The sequence below is a fragment of the Hippocampus guttulatus genome, chromosome 17, assembly GCF_054856545.1.
Source record: "Hippocampus guttulatus isolate MCC_2025c chromosome 17, RoL_Hgut_1.0, whole genome shotgun sequence".
In the NCBI taxonomy this organism is placed as follows: Eukaryota; Metazoa; Chordata; class Actinopteri; order Syngnathiformes; family Syngnathidae; genus Hippocampus; species Hippocampus guttulatus.
Window position 1 is genome coordinate 7,580,932 of NC_141277.1, and position 19,641 is coordinate 7,600,572.

Below are 19,641 nucleotides of genomic sequence, written 5' to 3' on the forward strand. Positions count from 1 at the left end.
CTTTGTGGGTTTCGATCGATTTTTAGGATCTTTGTTTACCTTAAGGTGACATTTGATGTGTTAATAAACCGCACTTATATGACTTCAAAACAAAGAACTTTGGTGACATTCATGACAACTTTTATGACTTTTTATTGTCTTAACATTTGATTACTTTTGAAGAACTTATGAAATTGTTATAACCAAATTAGCTGGTATGACTTAATGACATATATTAACGTTTTCGTGACTTCTAAACATTTAATGTACAAATTATTTTAAATCAATTTATCACATTCTAATGACTTGATAAACTTTGCAGGGCACACATAGACAAACAATAATTTACACGATTTAGCATTCTATTAACCTACAGTGCACGAAGGAAACCGGAGTGTCGGAGAAAAACGTCACCGTGATGCGGTTTGATGACGTCATAAGCAGTCGTCCACCGTGCCGCCCACGTGACAAAGTTGTCAAATACTGTATATTGCATTTAATCAGAAAAAAAACGACATCGTTAAGAGTTTAAAACAACTTTTCTGGCTCTTTATGACATTTCAAACCACAACAATTTATTAGTTTTATTCATACTCGTGACGCCTTATCAGTAATACATCTAAATGTTTTTAGTGCTATCTAAATGTATTTAAGGCTTTTAAAACACTTCTGTAATATCTGAAGCATATATTCCAAACACTTTTCAGTATTTATTTCGGAACTGCGAATGTTTGAGGGCCGTCAAGGGAACATCTTGCGTGCATGTGTGAAATGCTAATAAACATGGTTCATGCCAGTGAAATGCTAGTATTACATGTTAGCCACGTTGAGGGAAATGCTAATAAACACGTTTTTGCCACCCAAGTGAAATGCTAATCGGACATGTTAGCCGCATTAGTAAAATGCTAATAAACATCTTAGCCGCGCTAGTGGAACGCTAATAGAAAGTGTTCCAATGCTGAGGGAAATGCTCAAAAACATCTTAACATGTTGGCCGTGCTAGTGAAATGCTAATAGAGAATGTTGGCCACATTTATAAAATGCAAATTGACATAATACACAGGCGAAAGACATTTTTTCTTAAAATAAACTTTTATTTTTCTTTATCAAAAGTTATTCGTGACAGCAAGTAGATCATCATAATAATAAAGCACAAAGATGGAAAGAGCAACAGATATGGAAAAGTTGTGCTCAAAAGGACAAATATAAAAATATGAAAAATATTGCACTTTAGTCAGCTCCAAAACTTTCAAGGACGTTTGACCAAATTTTCCTGTAAACATTTCTTACATTTTTTTCGTCATATTTCGGCGTTCTTTGGACATGGAACGCGCTTGTAAAAAAGTATTCTCATTATTATGAATAATAATATTTAGCTCTGAGCAAACATCAAAACAGGCGACTTGTGGTTCTTTGAAGTTGGTCGTTTGTGCTTTTAGCTCTGCACACACACACACACACACACACACACTTGCATTCTTGTTTCCCAACACACACACACACACATGATGAAGTTTAAGTGCTTCGGGTGACATTCCGTCAAGTCTTTTTCACTGCCAACTTCCAAACTCTCCCACACGTGACTTCACATGTGAGCATGGACATGCGCATATTTGTTGGGTGGTTTCTGGGTGGTCTCGGGTGGTGTGTTTACAGACGTGTCCAAAAAGTTCGGAGGAAGAAGGAAGGTGGCAAGTGGGTGGCGACGTCTTGTCCCGTCCCAGGAATCTCCATCCATCAATGAATCAAGCGGTCATGTGATCCTGGCTCGGCTGGATATGGGGAGGACCAGAGTGTCACGTTGGTACAGCAGATGAGCTCCAGGTTTTCACCTCTTCAGCGTGACGGACACGTGTCAGGGCGGCCGGGTTCCACCGGCTCAGGATATGGGTCCACCTGATGAGTGGCGGTAAGTTACACACTTGAGTTTCCAAACAAGCATGCATGCACGATATAATTAGTCCACTGAACAACACGCTGCACAAAAAGTGGAGCATGCCGTCAATCCTTTGAACGAAAGCAGGAAGTGTATTCGTGTTCACCTCGGCGTACAGTGGAGGCGGCAGATATCGGAATTCCGTGATGTACGTGAGCAACGCCGCGCTAGCATGTTCTTGTTCGTGCTCGTGGACGCCGTGCAGAAAGTGGCGGCGGTGCGACTCCGGGATGGCCAGTTCACTGTAGCTGGGCGGAGCTAAAACCATTCAAATAATTAGACATTCAAACGCACATATACATATACACATACACATACACATGCCATCTTACCCTCAGGGTGCTCTGGCACGCCCAGCCAGCCAGTGGCACTGCCATGGCTGCTGATGCTAGAGGTGCGGGAGGCGGCGGTGTGTAGCGGGATGGTCCCGATTACCAAAGGCAACGACAGCGACAAGTTGAGACCGCCCGGAATGTCCACATACACCTAATAGAAGAAAAAAAGCCCTGATATTATTCAAAATTATATTTTCAGCTAATCTATCCTTGCGAGTTTTGTTGTTAGCTCATCTATGGCGTTTCACATTACACTTCAGCAATAAGCTAGCAGACATGCCTACAATACCTCTGATGATTTGTTTGAAAACTTTTATGTTCATCATGTTTTATGCTTGTTTTACAATCAACTTCAATTAAGAGTGCCAAAAAAAGTTTGATGTCATTAGCTTATTAAGCTAACATTGCTAACCGATTAGATTCCACTGAATCCTATTTTTTTACACTGGGATTCATATGCTAATAGCTAATAAATGTATGTAATTAGAAGCTAAGGTAAGCTCGTTTACAGGTTTGCACACATTGACGGATGAATTGTGACAATGTAAATCTTTCGTCAACCAGTTCAGGGTGTACCCTGCCTCCTGTCCAAAGACAGCTGGGATAGGCTCCAGCACTCCCGCGACCCTCGTGAGGATAAGCGGCTTATAAAATTGATGGATCGTAATGGATCATTTGCGTACGAAGCTAAGGTGACTAGCGGGTTAGCGCACTCGTGGCTCAAATCAAAATAGATGTTTGTGATTTGTGACATTGACGTCAACGCACTCGTCCAATGGACAATAGCGGTGTGTCATTAGCATCCAATGTTAATGTTGCTTATGGGTTAACACACTTTGATGGCTGAATTGTAAAACGGTTCAAACAAATCATGATGGCGCTGTTAAAGCTAAACCTGGGTTTCCTTTGGTAATATTACTGTTTGACTTGTGCAAAGAGATGGTTTCTGACCTTGACGTCATTAGCGTGCTAACGGGCGGTGGTGGGAGGGGGAGGAGGGGGATGGGGGGGGGGGTTGCGGAGCTCACCACAAGGGCGTACTCCACGCGTATAATGGGGCAGTCGAGGATGGACGGCGACACGGGCGGGATCTTGAGCATCCTGCCCTCCCAGCTTTGACTCTTGCCCTGAGCCAAGGCTTCCCCTCGCAGGTTGGACACCAGCTGCTGGATCTCTTTGCCTTTGCCCTTGGCAAAGAAGGTCTGCGTCTGGTACAGCGCCGCCTTGGGCACCACCACACGGGTGGAGCAGTTCTCCACCTCGGCGAAAATCTGGATGGAGTCGCCTGAGGGAGAGGCAGGAGGCGTCAGTCTGCCAGGAGACCAGGCGGGGGATGAAGAGAGGACAAGCGGACGGGGAAGATGTGAGGTGAGGAAGGCTTAGAGGACGGGAAGGACGTCAAGTGAGAAGGACGCGAGGATGGGAAGGATGTGAGGGGAGACCTGCTGAGAGGATGCACAGGATGTGAGGTGAAGAGGAAGACATGAGGTGACGAGGAGGGGGAGGACGCAAGGTGAGGACGGCCGGGCATCCAGCGCTACCTGGCGTGTAGCCTTTGCGAGCCACTTTGACGCTGAGTGAGATGGGACCGGACGCGCAGAACCAGCAGCACAAAGTCTTCTCCTTGCTGCCCGCCTGAGGAGCCTGAAGACACAACCAACACAAACTTGAAACCCTACCCCGGGCTTGAAATAGCTTGAAACCCCAACAGTCTTAAAAGCCTAGTTCAAAACCATAATGATGGCTTGAAACCCTAATTTCAAACCCCAATCCTGACTTGAAACCTACTCTTGAAATCCAAACCCTTGTTCAAAACCAGAACCTCCGCTGGAAACCCCAACACAAACACAAAAGCCTGGCCTTGTCTTGAAGCCGTAACAGTAGTTTGGAACCCTAATTTGAAATCATAATGGTGGCATGAAAGAGCAACTTGAAATCCTAACCGTTGCCTGAAATCAAAATTCAAAACCCCGATCCTTGTTTGAACCCCTAATATGAAAGACTAAACCCTGTTTAAAAACCTATCCCAAGATGGAAACCTCAACATGAAACCCGAATCATGGCATGAAACCCCAATACTGCCTTGAAATCCTAACTTGAAACCCTTAGCCCAGTTTGAAACCAAAACTCAAAACCCAAACCCAAACCCTAATATAAAATATAATCTGACCTAACCGACTTTAAAACTCCAACCATTGCTTAAAAACCCCACCCAAGATGGAGACCCCGACATAAAAAAAGCCCCAATTTGTGTAAAGCCCCCAAGACATGACTCGAAATTGAAACCCCATCACTCACTGCGGCAGTGGAAAGGCAAGGTTGGGGGGGGGGAGGCGTGGCCTACCAGCAGCAGGGGCGTGTTGATGTCGATGTGCTCGAAGACGATGAACTCCTTCTTAACCTTGACGGGAAGCATCCAAGGTCGCTGGAGCTCCGCCTTCACCCAGTACCTCACGCTGCCGTGTTTGCCCTCGAACGACGTCGCCAACGCCCTGATCGCGCACACCCGCACACAAGCGCACAGTTAAGTGTCAAATATCAACTTGACAATGGCGAAATTCAAGCAAGTCAAAACGGGCCACCGGACTGCTCGCTTCCTTCCGGTTAATCTTTGTGAAAATGGATTCACAGAGGATAATTTTCAGTTGCACAACGGCTTGAAAACAATGACTCAAGAATGAAAACAATCGACTATTGATTGACTTTGACGCCTCTCACTTTCATGAGTTCATTTTCGCCATTTTAAAGGTGACCCAGGTTAGCCTAGCGCCCTCTTTTGGCGAGCCGCCGCTGGGTTTGAAAGCGACAGACGTAATTGTTGCATCTCTTATCTTTGTGTCTCCAACCTCGCACGTTGCTGCTCGCTTCCCCCCCCCCACCCCCTCATTCGATGATGTCACGCAATCATGCAACAATGTCGTCATCACACCGGCTGCCGCCAGTTCGTTTGCGTCACCGTCTGCAACGGGGGCAGGCCACCGGGCTTGCCAGCCTTGAAAAACTGCTCGTCTTTCCGAAATCAATCAGTGGGCACGCTAGCTTGAAAACGTCATTCACTTGTGCTCAAAGTGCAGTATCGCCACGGTATCGGTTCAGTATCGGTACCGCCGCACTCAGGTACGGTATCCCAGATGGAATTTTGTTGAGGTGACAGAAGTGAAAGATGCGGTGTGATGTGGCGTCGCGCGATGTGACGTGACATCCGGCGTGGAGTGACGTGATATCACGTGATGTGGCCCGACGTGATTTGGGGTGACATGAGGTGACGCGGCGTGACTCACATCTGCGGCAGGTGGAAGCTGAAGGCAAACTCGTGCAAGCCGCTGTGCAGCACGGTGACACCTTCGTCTGCCATGTCATCATCTGTAAACAAACAAAAGACAACTCAAACCTCAAACGGTGAAAACCCTACTCGATACTCTGTTTTCAAACCCTAACTTCAGTTTACAACCTTCATTATGGTTTGAAACAAAAAAATTTAAAAAGCCTAATTAGAAACCTTAAGCCTAGCTTCAAATTCCAATTAGAAAAATTAACTATTAAAAACTTTAAAACCCTACCCTGGATGAAACCCTAATTTGAAACTAGAATGGTGATTGTCTGGGGACCGCAAATTAAATCAGGGTAATTTGAAACTTGAACGTTTGTTTTAAATGTTAACCAGTATCCCCAATTTGAAACCCAAAGTTTGACTTAAAACCCTAATATTGAAAGCTATGACACCACCTCCAAATATTAATTTAAAAACCTTACTACTTGATGAAAACCGTAACCACAGGCAAGAAACCCACATTTAAAATCAAAATGAATTGAACGCCGAACTTGAAACCATAATGACGGACTCCCGAAACACTTTGCTCAGAACCTCAACCATGGCTTGAAGCCCTCATTTGACACCATATTCATTTGTGTGAAACGCTAACCCAAGCTTGTAATAGACTTTTAAAACCACCCGATTTCAAGCCCTACCCTTGCCTTCCACATGACCCACAAGACAACTTTCAACCAAATTTGAAACCAGTTCCCCTTCAAAAGCAACCACTTGTTTACATTTGCTGCCCGTCCCTCTTCCCAAACACGTGCACGCGCGCGACTATGTAACAGGAAGTCTCCGTGAGGGTCACGCGCATCTCACACGCACTCCTCCTTCCTCGAGCAGTCCCGTGTGCGCGCACACGCACGCGGCGGGAGCGGCCCAGTCTGCAGCAGACCGGTTTGAACCAGCCCGAGCAGCCTCTCGCCGACCGAGCCGGGCCCCGCCCCCCGCATCGGCTGCTCGCCCCGCCATTGGCTGCGGGCTGGTAGTGCTCGCTCGTGATTGGTGCAAAGCCTTCGCGAGCACCCCCCCCCCCCCCACCTCACGGCCATGTGGCACGAGAAGGAGGAACCCTTGAGTGAACTTAACTCGCTGCCAAAGTGTCACGCAAGGACGTCCGCTGATAACACGACACACAAAAAAAAAAAAAACAACCAAAAAAAGTTTTCAAGAAGAACAAGTGAAGACATTGGAACCATAACCTTGCAGGTTTGCCGCCTAAATACGACAAGAAATGCTCAAATGTAGCGAACAAGTGTCCTGAGCAAAACAGCCCCCGCCACATTCTAGTTTTTCATCCAAACAGCCGTTGCTCTCCCATGTCATCAGCCTCCAAAACGTCGATACGACACGGGCCGAAACAAGGCCAGGCTTGTTTGGAATGAAATATTCCAACACTGGACGCGACATTATTTTTTTTTTGTCGCGTTTTTGTCAGTCTGCCGCTTCTCTTGCACGACACTTGTCAACAGGAGGGTGCAAATAACGCAGAGGACCTTTCTGGCCATCGTCAACCTGTTTGAACGGAGAAAAACGATCATCCCAAATATCCCCCAAAATAATGCAATTCAAACGTATAACTAAATGCAGGGAAGGTGTGCGTGCCTGATGCTGATGAGAGGAGCAAGTGGAGGACATTGGTGATATTTAGCAATATTTCAAGTATGTTCGCAAACGAGTAAGAGGACAAGGAGGAGAGTTTAGCCCACATTCTGGCAGACGTCAACGTTGTTTGTCCTTCACAGCTCGGTAAGCACACATTTCATTCTTAATACTTTCTAACATCATTTGGCCCTGATTTCAAGTCGTAAAGTTCTGTGTGCTGTTGATGCATGTTGCACACGTCGTTCTCACCTTGAAAGGCATCCGTCTGCCAGAAATTCCAAGTTTGAGTCTGCATGTTAATTTGCACCAACGTTCGACAATGCAGCCGTTCCGATTTCAAAACACTTACTTTGGAATATCGAGTGAAATTAATTCGTTTTGTTTTTTACGAGCTTAGCAGCCCCCCCCCCCCCCCCAGCGTGATCAGGTTTGAACCGCTTCGAGCAGACAAAAGGGAGTTGCTTCCTCCTGCCTTGTTGTTGATGTCATGTAACTTGTGTTTGTGGAACGTTTGCGTGGTCCAAAAAGTCGCCAGCAAAGTCGCACGCAACCGCTTCGGTTGGCAAAATTTGGGGGTGATGATGAGGATGTCACGTCCCAAGGCAGTTGTATGCGAGTTTGTTTGGTGATGATGATGATGATGTGCGCCTCACCTCGCTCTTCGCCGATGAGCGTATCCCGGTGGTGCAGGTATTCAACCTCCTCAGTGTAGTTCTGCGTGTAGGCTGTGTTGGCTCCTGCGTTGCGAGACTCGGTCCAGCGGACCTTGGCGACCCCGCGCGCAGTCACGTCCAGGCTGCGGACGCGCACATCCCCGGCCACCTCCACCACCACGCGACCGGACACCAGCTCCCCGCCGGAGAACACCGGCAGGTTGCTCTCATTCAGAGTGTCGAAGCACACCGCCAGCGCCCGAACTTTACCCAGAACCATGTCGACGACCGAGACGACGAGCCAAAGTCCCCCGCGGAAGAGTGTTCGCGGCCGGGCATTCAAGAGCGGAGCCGAGTGGCCCCTAGCTCCCGTGTGGCCCGGACGGAGCCCGCCCGCGGTCGGTGTTGGCTCATCGGGGTTGGGTCCCGCTCGTCTGATGCTCGCTGCGGTTCGGTTCGAGCGAGTGCTGCCGCGTGCGGGCTGGCACGCTCGTCTTTAAAGGCTCCGTGCGCAAAAATAACCTCACTGGGCATGTGTGTGCCGCGCGAGAGTGCGTGGGGGCGCGTGCGCAATCACGCCGGCAAAGGAGGACGGCTGCGACGCTACAACGACCAGCCGTCATCAGAGGACCGCACGACTGTAACGTCACCCGACAAAGACGCGCTTTTCGTTATTCGCGTGCGAATACCCGGAAGTGAACCTTGCAGTGCCTTCCACATACACGTACATGTACTGTATGTACACACGCGTGCATCAGAATTCAATAACAGAACAATATCTGGGGGTCATTGTTAGTACAAAATAACTTATTGCTGCTCATTTCATTTTCCTGCATGAAAACATGTATTTCTTTTATTACATAATAAAAACGTCATTTCTTTAAGAACATGCTAAACATCTCAATAATATCAAAATTGCAGTATTCAACACCCATATTGAATATCACGTGTTTTCAATATCGTGCAGCCCTAATATTTTTGTATTTCAGCACCAATGCAACAAATTATTCCTGGCTACTGTTCAAAAAAGTGTCATCTTCTGCCAACAAAAGTCTCTGTGTATTTTATCGTTTCATCAGCAACTTGGGGCTGCCTGCCCGCACCCCCCCCCCCCACCCATGCATATTATACATGCTAATGAATCATAGCGGATACCAGCGTTACCTTCTGTGCTCACCAACTTCTTACCTCTTCATAAGGCATGCAAACTTGCTTCCATTGAAAACACATATTAATGGGTAGAGATGTGTTTGTCTATTATGTGTTTCAGTAGCGCGTGATATTTAAAAGGCTGCGTGTATTCTTAGTCAAATGTGAAATTTCAATAACTCAACAAGCCTCATATTTACTTTAGCGGCAGGCTGGCCAAACAGCCGCAGGGTCCGTCTGTAGCTTCTCAGTAGGGCTACAACACAAACATAACGGAAGCTTACAGACGCCGCGATGAGCACAGAATCGTACATTGACCTCTCCACCATTTTCGATGTGGCAGGGCGCAGCGATGGGTGGGAAAAGGACAACAATGTGCCTCATTCATTTGCTGACACCATTTTACACTCAAAGCCAGATCTCGGGATTAAGGCTGATTCAGATTCAGAAAACTTTATTTATCCCCGTGGGGCAATTAGAGGAATGAGTTAATTGTATTTGGCATTTTTAACATATGATTTGAGTTTGCTATATTTGCAGCTAATAATAGGTACTGCATGTGCATAATACTGTAAATTACTACAGTGACACCAGCTCCTAAAACAAATAAGTCAAATTTGTTATTGCAGCAGTGTGTTAAGCTGGTGGTCATTAGCAGTACTGCAAGAGCTTTCAGTTTTTAAAGGATTGTTGAGCTCTGGCGTATATGACATTCAACATTTTTTTTTCTTTTCAGTACTTAACCACATTTCACAGTGTGCACTTTTTAAAAAAGAAACATTTACTTGAGTAGTGTACCAGCGTTTTGGTTCTGTACACCTACTTCACTACTGCACTGTAAAAGGAAAACAAAAGGGTCAACTCAAAATTTCAAGGCAACACACTTTGATTTTTTTTAAGTTGGGCAAGTCAATAAAATATTTTAAAGTTTTGCTGATGTAAAAATTGGCTTTCAACAAAGAAATTTGAGTTCACAGAACTAATTATCTCTTCTATCCTCTCCCAGTTGAAAGATAGGTGATAACAACTCAAAAAATTATTTTTGGAGATAACAACTTTTTGTGCTAACTAACATTGTTGCCATAGTGTCACAAATTTATATTTGAATGTAGTTCTAATTTAAGTTACCGTTTTAGCGCCCCCCCCCCAACACACACACCACCAGCCCAATCCTCAAAATACAGGTGTATTTTTTCCAACGTAAATATCAGTACTGGTATCAGTCCAAGGCAGGTCTGCCACATCCAATATGGCGAAAGGGGGGCTGACGTATGGCATCAACTGGTCAATCGTCGCTATGTACATATGTCTACGGGTCCCAACGTTGAGTTGGGGAGATGAAAGGGTGAGGGGATGATAGGAGGCGTGGTTTACGCTTTTCAGTAATCGGTCAAAATGCTGCTAACTTTTGCTTGGAACGGGCTCGAACGAAGAATCCCGTCACGGGCCGCGTCGTGAGCGGATGTGAGACACCGAGAGAGCTGACACTGGGCGTCCGTCCATCCGCTGCATGTTCCGCAGGATTAAGCGGAGGGGAAACCCCGTTTTGGACCGAGTCTTCTCGTCCTCGCAGCCAGACCTCGTCTGCTCCTCCCGCCGGGATGAGGAGCCCTCGGCGCGGGCGCGCTGCGGCAAACAGCCCGCTGCCGATGGAGACCACCACGCAGGAGTGGTTCCGACCCACCACAAGAGTTCTTCGCTTGGTTCTGCCGGCCTGGACCCCCTGGAGGGAATTTGTGCAGGTGGAGGAGAAGAGCAGGCGAGTAAAATAACTGGAGCACAATTGGATGAGTAATGTGGGCCAGTAAGGATGCTCATATTGTCGACATCGAGCCCAGAAAATTTATCAATCATTTAATGTGCAATACATGAAGTTGACTCATCTATCTATCGAGACAGAGAGAGAGAGAGAGAGAGAGAACACATGCAAGACTTATTCAAAATAAAATATAAATAAACATGTAAAAATACTTTCTTAATATCATATGTTACTAATTTCACCAATGTCCCACTACTGTACACCAAAATTTCACCCCATTGTATGTAAACAAATATACTTGGGCTGCAACCAGCAATTATTTTAATCATCGATTAATCTGTCGATCATTTTGTCGGATCAAAACAATTTTTGATCCGATCAATATTCCGAAGAGTTGGACAATTTGAAATCAAACTATGTCTCGAAACGATTGATCAAAAATGATGATTGCTTCATGCGTGTGTAACATTTTGAAAGAATGATGAAATATTTCTTATTTTAATATTTTGTGTGGGCGGCCCGGTAGTCCAGTGTTTAGCACGTCGGCTTCACAGTGCAGAGGTACCGGGTTCGATTCCATCTCCGGCCTCCCTGTGTGGAGTTTGCATGTTCTCCCGGGCCTGCGTGGGTTTTCTCCGGGTGCTCCGGTTTCCTCCCACATTCCAAAAACATGCGTGGAAGGCTGATTGAACACTCTAAATTGTCCCTAGGTGTGAGTGTGAGCGCGGATGGTTGTTCGTCTCTGTGTGCCCTGCGATTGGCTGGCAACCGATTCAGGGTGTCCCCCGCCTACTGCCCGGAGACAGCTGGGATAGGCTCCAGCACCCCCCGCGACCCTAGTGAGGATCAAGCAGTACGGAAGATGAATGAATGAATGAATATTTTGTGTGACCACACGAATGGGAACAGTTGTCGCACATTTTGGATTAGTTGTGTGTACATGCGTGTGCATGCGTGTGTGTGTATGTGTGACGGGATTGTGTGTAATCTGATTCAATTTCGACACTGCTGCTTCACTTCCTGTCGCGCAATCTGCTTAATCTGGTTGACAAATAAACAACAACAGTTGTGTTGTTTCAATACACCACAACCACATGCCAGCGTTGTTCTCTGGCGTCTGCCGCGTGGCAGCAAGTTAACCTGTGTCATAACATTGCCGTTTCGCCACGGGTTGCGGGTGTTGCACCGACGCTGGTGTGCAACATTTCGCAGTAGCTAGCATGCTAACAGGCTAGTGCAGTGGAGCATCATGGAGCATCATCCCTCCCACGCTTTTGGTGTTATTAATTTGAAAATGCTCCCATCTGGCAGGGTTCGGGCGGAGCACCAGAGCGCGCTGGAAAGTACGAGCTGGAGGTGGAGCTGAAGCGAGGGCGCAACCTGGCGGTCCGAGATAAACGAGGTAGAGTTGTTACACTTGCCATTTCTCTGGGCAGGATAACCGGATAAACGATTTCTTTATAGAGGAGCAGATAACACACAGCACACCGTGGCATCGTGTTTAGGACATTGTTTATTTTAACCGGTGCAAGACGTATATGGAATCAGCCTGCCTGTTGACATCACTATCGTGCACCCCGCCCCAGTTATCCAATTATGAGAGCACGGACTCAAGTCAAGAAGAGTGCACGTAGAACCTCCGGCCCCTTCCATGTACGCTGATATTCATTTGTGTGCGTTTTTTGTTTGCTTGTTTTTTTAGCGGGAAGCAGCGACCCGTATGTGAGATTTGAGATGGCGGGTAGGGACGTGTTCAGAAGCAGAACCGTACGCAAGAACCTCAACCCCGTCTGGAACCATAAGACCACCCTCGTCACGCACAACCTTGGTGAACCGCTCCACGTCAAGGTATGTACACATGTACACACATTTCATAAGATGCAACACTACTCCAGATGATCACAATTGTTTGGTAAGCCATGGTGATATCAGTCATTTTCCAGAGAGGATAAAGAATACATGCCACTGAGTATAGTTATATTATCTGTTTGTATTAAGGATATTCATTAACACCAAAGCACTGCTGCTATTTATTTTCTTGGCTTGTCTATGATGTTTAGCATTGTTTGTTAGCATTAAGATGAGCAGACTTTCATCTAAGTATTCGTCACCAGCTGAAATACTGACAATTAGCCAAACTAGTGCCTTTGAAAAGTGAGTCCGGTTCACATCTTGACCGTCAGCATACAGCGCTCCGATCCAGATTATTGTCAGACAAAGAAAAAAATTGCTTCTCCAGGCGCCGCTGTGTGTTTGGATTGTACTGGTATGTTTAAATTCAGAGTCACATCTTGGTGCCAAGAACTACATCGAACTGAGTCGAGGAGCTTCATGTTCAGGTAGTGCTTTGCCGCTACGGCCCCTTAGAAGTGTAGGGGGCCTGCACAAGGCGGCGCGATCGCGTGTCCTTGATGTGTGCTTGTTGTTGTGGTGTTGTCGTAGGTGTTTGACTACGACTTTGGTCTTCAGGATGACTTCATTGGCTCAGCCGTCCTCCACCTGGACTCTCTGGAACTACACAGGTACTAGCCGCACCTTATTAAGGTCACATGACAGATGCGTTATAATTCGTGCCTTTGTGCGTCAGGCTAACCCTGGTGACCTTGGTTCTGGAGGACCCGCAACACCCTGAGGAGGACCTGGGCTTGCTGGAGCTGAGCGTGAGGCTCACGAACAAAAACCGACCAGCCGAGCAGTGCAGGGACTCGATGGTACGAGGACATCGTAAGCGTAGAACGCTTTCCAATTTTTTCAGCTTTTCCCCTTATTATTAGTAAGCAAGCGAACTTGTTTTTGCTGTTCCTGTCAGTTGTTTTGGTCTTTTAGCATTAGCACACATGCTAACACTGCTGTGTTGTTGCTTTCATCTGCTTGACGGAAGCTAAATGCTGTGCTAATCAGGAAGACAAAGTCATGTTCTCTGCTTCATTTTCGGTCCATATTTGTTTCTCAAATTTATAATGTCAAACACAACCATGTGCCACCGCCTACTGTCAAAAGGTGGAATTGCACCCCAAAATAAAGACACATAGAGTTATGGCTGGAGAAAATGTGAAATAGCGGGACCATGAGCTCTGAACTCGTAATGGAGGAGGATGCGCCAGATCCATCCAGAACTTTAATCACAAATTCATTCTTTGCCCCAGCAGCATTCATCTCCTCATCTGCCCGGGGTCGTCGGGGCGTCCCAGCAGTGGCGGGGTGTCATCAGCGTGGCTCTCATTGAGGGGCGCGACCTGATACCCATGGACCCCAACGGACTGAGCGACCCCTACGTCAAGTTCCGGCTGGGGGCACAGAAGTACCGTAGCAAGGTAACCGACCGACACGTCAACACGTCTGCCAGAGCGCCACCGCTATCGCTAACAGCAGGCAAGCACCGAGTCCCATTGACTGCTAGCATTAGCACAGGCGAAGTCTGTCAAACAAAGTATGTCTTGGATTTAAAAGTACATCATGTGTAATTCTTTTGGTTGTATGTTTAATGTGACGGTCAACTCTAACAATTTCAAGCTCGCTCAGGCTTAAAACGTTTTTAAAGTTGTGAAAACCCAGTTTTGAAATCACCAATAGATTTCAATTGATTGCTCAGCCCTGTAGCTAAAACTGCACCAAAATTTTCTCAACGGCGTATTTATAGCTCAAATATCCGGTCGGAAAAAAAAATTCAAGTCGGAGCCCTCGTAAATCAAGGTAGCTGTGCGTTTCAGAGACAAGCAGACAGTGAAAACTTTTCATCCTCCTTGGCGCAGACGCTTACAAAGACGCTGAGTCCGCAGTGGCGGGAACAGTTTGTCCTTCAACTGCTAGAGGAGACGGCGGACATGCTGGAGGCCACCGTGTGGGACCACGACACCGGACTCAGGGACGACTTCATCGGGCGGCGAGTACAAACTTTTCCTTCTTGGGAGTCTCATCGGATCTTGAATAATCTTTCCCAGCAGTGCATTGAGATATGAGCTTCAGTTCTTTCAGTTAATTAAACATTGACGTGAGAAGAAAATGTTTGGCGGGGAAGCTCCTGAAACGTGACAGCGTTGGGTTTTCGGGCTCCATTTAATAATGGCTCCTGTCCTGGTCTGTTAAATCAAGCTTTGACTGTACTGTCCACCAAACGTTTTACCCCATTTCTATCCATAAAAGTGCGTCGATTTAGCATGATGATAATGAAATTGTTTTGGTTTCAGTTGCCAGCTGGACCTGTCCACGCTAACCAAAGAGCAAACTCACCACCTGGAGCTTCCGCTGGAGGAGTCCCGGGGCCACCTGGTGCTGCTGGTCACACTGACTGGCTCCGTGGCCAACCCGACCGCCTCGCCGCCTGACGACTTGCAGGACGGTGGCGAGATCCTCAAGACATATGTGAGCGCTACGTCACGGATGAGTTCATGCCCTAACAAGCGAATCGCTAATGAGTGGTGTCCCAAAGGGGGTGCTGAAGTCCTTCTCGGACATGAAGGATGTGGGGGTGGTGCAGGTAAAGGTTCTGCGAGCAGAGGGCCTCATAGCGGCCGACGTGACTGGTGAGAAAGAAACAAGACTCAAATCGAAGAAAGAACGGATGTTAGTATTTTTTACGTTTGTTGTACTGCTCAGGAAAGAGCGACCCCTTTTGTGTGGTGGAGCTCAACAATGAACGCCGACAGACGCAAACTGTCTACAAGAACCTCAACCCACATTGGAACAAAGTCTTCACTTTGTGAGTAGAGCAACTTATTACATGTAATAGCATGTTATTACATAGTAATACCTGTATTGTGGTATAACGTGCGTGTGTTGGTGTCAGTCAGGTGAAGGACATTCACTCGGTGTTGGAAGTCACTGTGCTGGACGAGGACAGAGACCGCAGTGCCGACTTCCTGGGAAAAGTTGCCATCCCGTTGTTGCACGTGAGTCTGGCGTGTCGTTCGGAATGCTCATCACGCCTGTGTCTCATGTGTCACAGATGTGTGTGCGGGTTACAGGTGCGAGGTGGCGAGCAGAAGAGGTACGTGCTGAAGAACAAAGAGTTGAAAGGTCGCAGTCAAGGAGTCATCTTCCTGGAGGTCTACGTCGTCTTCAACCCCGTGAGTTGGCCATGTTTCTTTGATGTCAAATGGCCCTGTCATCTCTTTGGAGTCACATGACCCCGTTGTCTGCGGACAGGTGAAAGCGGCGTTGAGGACACTGACGCCCGCTGAGCAGAAGTTGATCGAAGATGAACCTAAAGTGTCCAAAGACGTACGTCAACGTTTGACAGGCCTGATGATGATCGCTTGCAGGACATGGAACATGCTAACGCCCATGTTGTTGTCATATGCGTGCGGTCAGCTGCTGTATCAGAACATCGTCCGCGTGAGGAGATGCGTCATGCTGCTCTTCAACTTGGCCTCGTTTATCAATAGCTGCTTCCAGTGGGAATCCACGCAACGTAGCCTCATCGCGTTCCTGGTAAGCACACGCACAGATGCGCGTACGCTGGCATGATTTGGTGCTCACCCGACCTTGCGTTCAGGTCTTTGTGGTGGTTGTATGGAACTTCCAAGTCTTCATGATACCGCTGGCGCTCCTGCTACTGCTCGTCTGGAATTTTTTCCTCTCGTGGACCCGCGAGACTGCCGACATGGTGAGACAACGCGCCAAACACGAGACATCGCTTGTTAAACGCAAGACAACACACATCAAGCCAAGGTTATCACAGTTATCATGTTACTGTTTAACCCTTTCAGGGACGGCGGTTACTACAGTGGACAGCTTATCATGTTATCAGGTTACGGGGGTGCATGAAAGGGATATTCCGTATACTCCAAATTCTTGCTCTAAAAACTCATTAAAATTGTATACATGAAGAATGTGATGCCACTTATCACACATGTGACATCCATCCATTTTCTTATGTTTATCTGGAGTCGGGTCGCGGGGGCAACAGCTTTAGCAGGGAAGCCCAAATATTCTTCTCTCCAGCCACTTCCTCCAGATCCTCGGGGGGGGGGGGGGGTGCTGGGTGAGGGGGCAACCCAAGGCTGAGAGGAGCCGCTTTGAGTGGCAATGACTTGAGTTGATTGTGTTCACACCCACAGTAGCGCAGAATGCCCCCCTGTCGGATCCACGGAATTACCCAAACCTGGCGTTGTCAAGGCGCATAATTGCTGCGCCAGGTCGCACCTGATTTCACAGCGTACAGGAAACTAGAGTCGCAAATGTCAACCCCAAACGGCACACGTCAAACACATGACATTCTGCGTGACATCACATCAAACACCTGTCAAGCACTTGAAATCACACTTCGTGTCCGTATACGCTTGTGTCTGCCCGCAGTCGATGGAGGCCATGTTGGAGTGGGACGAGGACGACAAAGAGGTGACGCTGTCACACACTTTGGCTGGAAACGTTGACGCATGCAATGATCTGTGTGTTGCGTTCCCGCCAGGAGACGGAGTCCCGTGGCTTTCTCGACAAACTTAACGCCATCCAGGACGTCTTCATCAGCATGCAGAACGCTTTGGACCAGGTGGCGTCCTACGGCGAGAGGTTCAAAAAGTAAGTGTCGCCTCTGGTGTGGAGGATGGGTCCCGAATTTTTTTGTTTTTTTTAAATCAACCAATTTCATGATGCAAATGTTTGTTACCGTTAACAAGTCACCGAGAGTTGTCGAAGAGACACGCAAACAGGTTCAGTGGAAAAGGGAGGAATTAAGGTACAGTTGTGCCCTGGAACGTGAGCAAGGAGAGCCCCAATTTATTGAAATGAACAGTCAAAACACATGAATGCAAAATGAGAAGACTTGCAAGGGCTGCTGTAGGCCACTAGTCACACCCAGACACTCACGCAGAGAATTACCAGCCATGTTTTTGATTTCATTCACTAAGCCACAACCCTGAATTGTACACAAATACGATAGTATGTATAACAATGACGCTTTATAAAAACAGTATTTCTTGACATTCTCTTTTATCATTGTTTTTTTAAAATACATGTTTGTGGTATTTTCTGTATTAAAAACAAATGTTGATGTTTTATGGGTGGCTTGATGAATTAATGGGATAAATGATCATGCTATTACGCCTCTCCAGCTGCCCTCCCTCCAATTTTTTATGGGTTTTTAAATGACGACAAAAGTATTCTGTAATATTCTACTTTAGAAACACACGTAGTAATGACATAATTGAATGCAATGGAAAGAAGGAAACGTTTTTTGTCACACTTGTTGCTTCATTTCAATGGACACTGCGCTGCTGCATTTGCTGTATGCACATTGGCCAGCAGGGGGCAGCGTAAAACAGACATAAAGCTTAAGGCGCAGCAACTCTTCAGTAATCATTTTTGTTCTTTGCAGAGGATGAAGAATATGTAACTTTGAGTAATTTTATAGCTGTTATATTTATCAGTCTGCGTGTGCAAACACACCTCTAAAAAAAACTTCATAGATCAGCCCTACTCATATCTTCTATCTTTTTCATATCTCGAATGATTTCACTTTTGTTTTTTTTTCTCAGTGTGCTAAACTGGACAGTGCCTTTCCTGAGCTGCTTGGCCGTGGCCGTCTTGTGCCTTCTGGCCTTCCTGCTTTACCTCGTGCCGTTGCGCTACCTCGTGCTAGCGTGGGGTGAGCGCACACAACCGTGCATGCGTGCACACACAGTGTTATACAACTTGATGCCCCTACAGGTATCAACAAGTTCACCAAGAAATTACGCGACCCGTACGCTCTGGACAGCAACGAGCTTGTGAACTTCCTGTCACGCGTGCCGTCCGACATTCAGCTGGTGAGTTGAGTGGCAAATTTTATTCATTCAGAGTTAGAACTGAAGATGATTGGATAACTTATTTGGCATGTCCCTCAAGGCAGGGTCCTGGCTCCCCTCTTTTCTACCTTAACTGTTGACGAAAATCATAAGGAGAGGCTAATTAAGAATATTACATGTTTCTATATTTTATGTTAAAATAAAATGTGTCCTAATATCATAGCGTAACATTGCACGTTAGCATAACATTGTGCAGGACCAGTTGGACTCAAATTGTTTTGTCAACATCATGTCACATGATGGTATTTGGCACAATCTGCAGGTCTGTTGGGTAATGCTAATGCTATCTTACTGCGCATGTGTGCGGTAGATGCAGTATCGCGAGCTGGTGGTGGACGTGGGTCAAACTCCGAGCAAGCGCAAGAGGACCGACCCCAGCTAGTATTCTAACATGCGACCCAATGCACCAATAACAAAACAAAACCAAAATACGATATTTCCAATTGATGACTTTGTTGGCCAAGAACCTTGTTGCTCTGCATCCTGCCTAAGAAAATAGAAGTTAGACTTTTTTTTTTTGCACTTGATGGATCAATGTATTTGTATGTGCCTAAAGGAATGTTTTTACTTTCACATTTTGAATGTAACTTCATTTTATTTTTTTTACATGTTATATTCCACGTGAGCATGTGTCAACATGTTAGCTTGCACAAAGAAAGAAACCTTTCCCAGTGTTGTCTTAGCAACCAACCTTCCAGCTGTCAACCACCAGGCACGCTGCTGCGCATGACTGAATTGACATACGTGTGCGATATATGCAGGATATTTATACAAACGTATACGTGATCACATGTTAACTTTTGTACACGCTTCTCTAAGTCATGTTAGCCCCCCGTATAAAGTTGCATTTTTGATATTTGACATAAATATGCATTAAACGTGAGAGAATGTTTTGACGTCGCCGTTCGTCACTTCTACTATGATTTACTGCCACCTAGCGGACATATTCGGCACTGTAGACATTCAATAGACTTGTGATGTGCTTTGCTGCTACCTAGCGGGCATTTCCGGCACTGCAGACATTCAAACCGGCATCCTTTCAGATTGTCGCTTGTAATGTACCACGGGGCCAGCTGTGAATGATGGAAACGCCTGAAGCATCGCGATAAACTTTTTTGTTGTTGT

General features: G+C 46.6%; 2 protein-coding genes across 3 annotated transcripts; one reads left to right on the top strand and one right to left on the bottom strand.

Annotated features, from left to right (window-relative positions):
* Positions 1-1,093: 1,093 nt before the first annotated feature.
* Positions 1,094-8,858, bottom strand: arrdc3b (arrestin domain containing 3b). Of its 2 annotated transcripts, none has more exons than XM_086134637.1 (8): positions 7,825-8,858; positions 5,532-5,613; positions 4,595-4,742; positions 3,792-3,894; positions 3,279-3,535; positions 2,248-2,401; positions 1,930-2,173; positions 1,094-1,875 (listed from the first exon to the last, which is right to left on the bottom strand). In XM_086134637.1, exons 1-8 carry the CDS (start codon positions 8,102-8,104, stop codon positions 1,776-1,778), a joined length of 1,368 nt encoding a protein of 455 aa, XP_085990763.1. In that variant the 5' UTR covers positions 8,105-8,858; the 3' UTR covers positions 1,094-1,775. The 2 variants fall into 2 exon arrangements, with proteins under 2 accessions (XP_085990763.1, XP_085990762.1); XM_086134636.1 differs by having other exon boundaries at positions 1,099-1,875; positions 2,022-2,173; positions 7,825-8,655.
* A 1,430-nt stretch (positions 8,859-10,288) lies between these two features.
* On the top strand, positions 10,289-19,409 carry LOC147191913 (multiple C2 and transmembrane domain-containing protein 1-like). Its single transcript, XM_086134617.1, has 20 exons — positions 10,289-10,732; positions 12,044-12,134; positions 12,435-12,580; positions 13,175-13,254; positions 13,320-13,443; positions 13,882-14,046; positions 14,485-14,615; positions 14,920-15,094; positions 15,162-15,255; positions 15,329-15,431; positions 15,519-15,621; positions 15,697-15,798; positions 15,878-15,952; positions 16,043-16,162; positions 16,227-16,337; positions 17,030-17,071; positions 17,142-17,251; positions 18,208-18,317; positions 18,380-18,477; positions 18,827-19,409. The coding sequence occupies exons 1-20, from the start codon at positions 10,484-10,486 to the stop codon at positions 18,896-18,898; spliced, it is 2,301 nt and encodes a 766-aa protein (XP_085990743.1). The 5' UTR covers positions 10,289-10,483; the 3' UTR covers positions 18,899-19,409.
* The last annotated feature ends 232 nt before the right edge of the window (positions 19,410-19,641 follow it).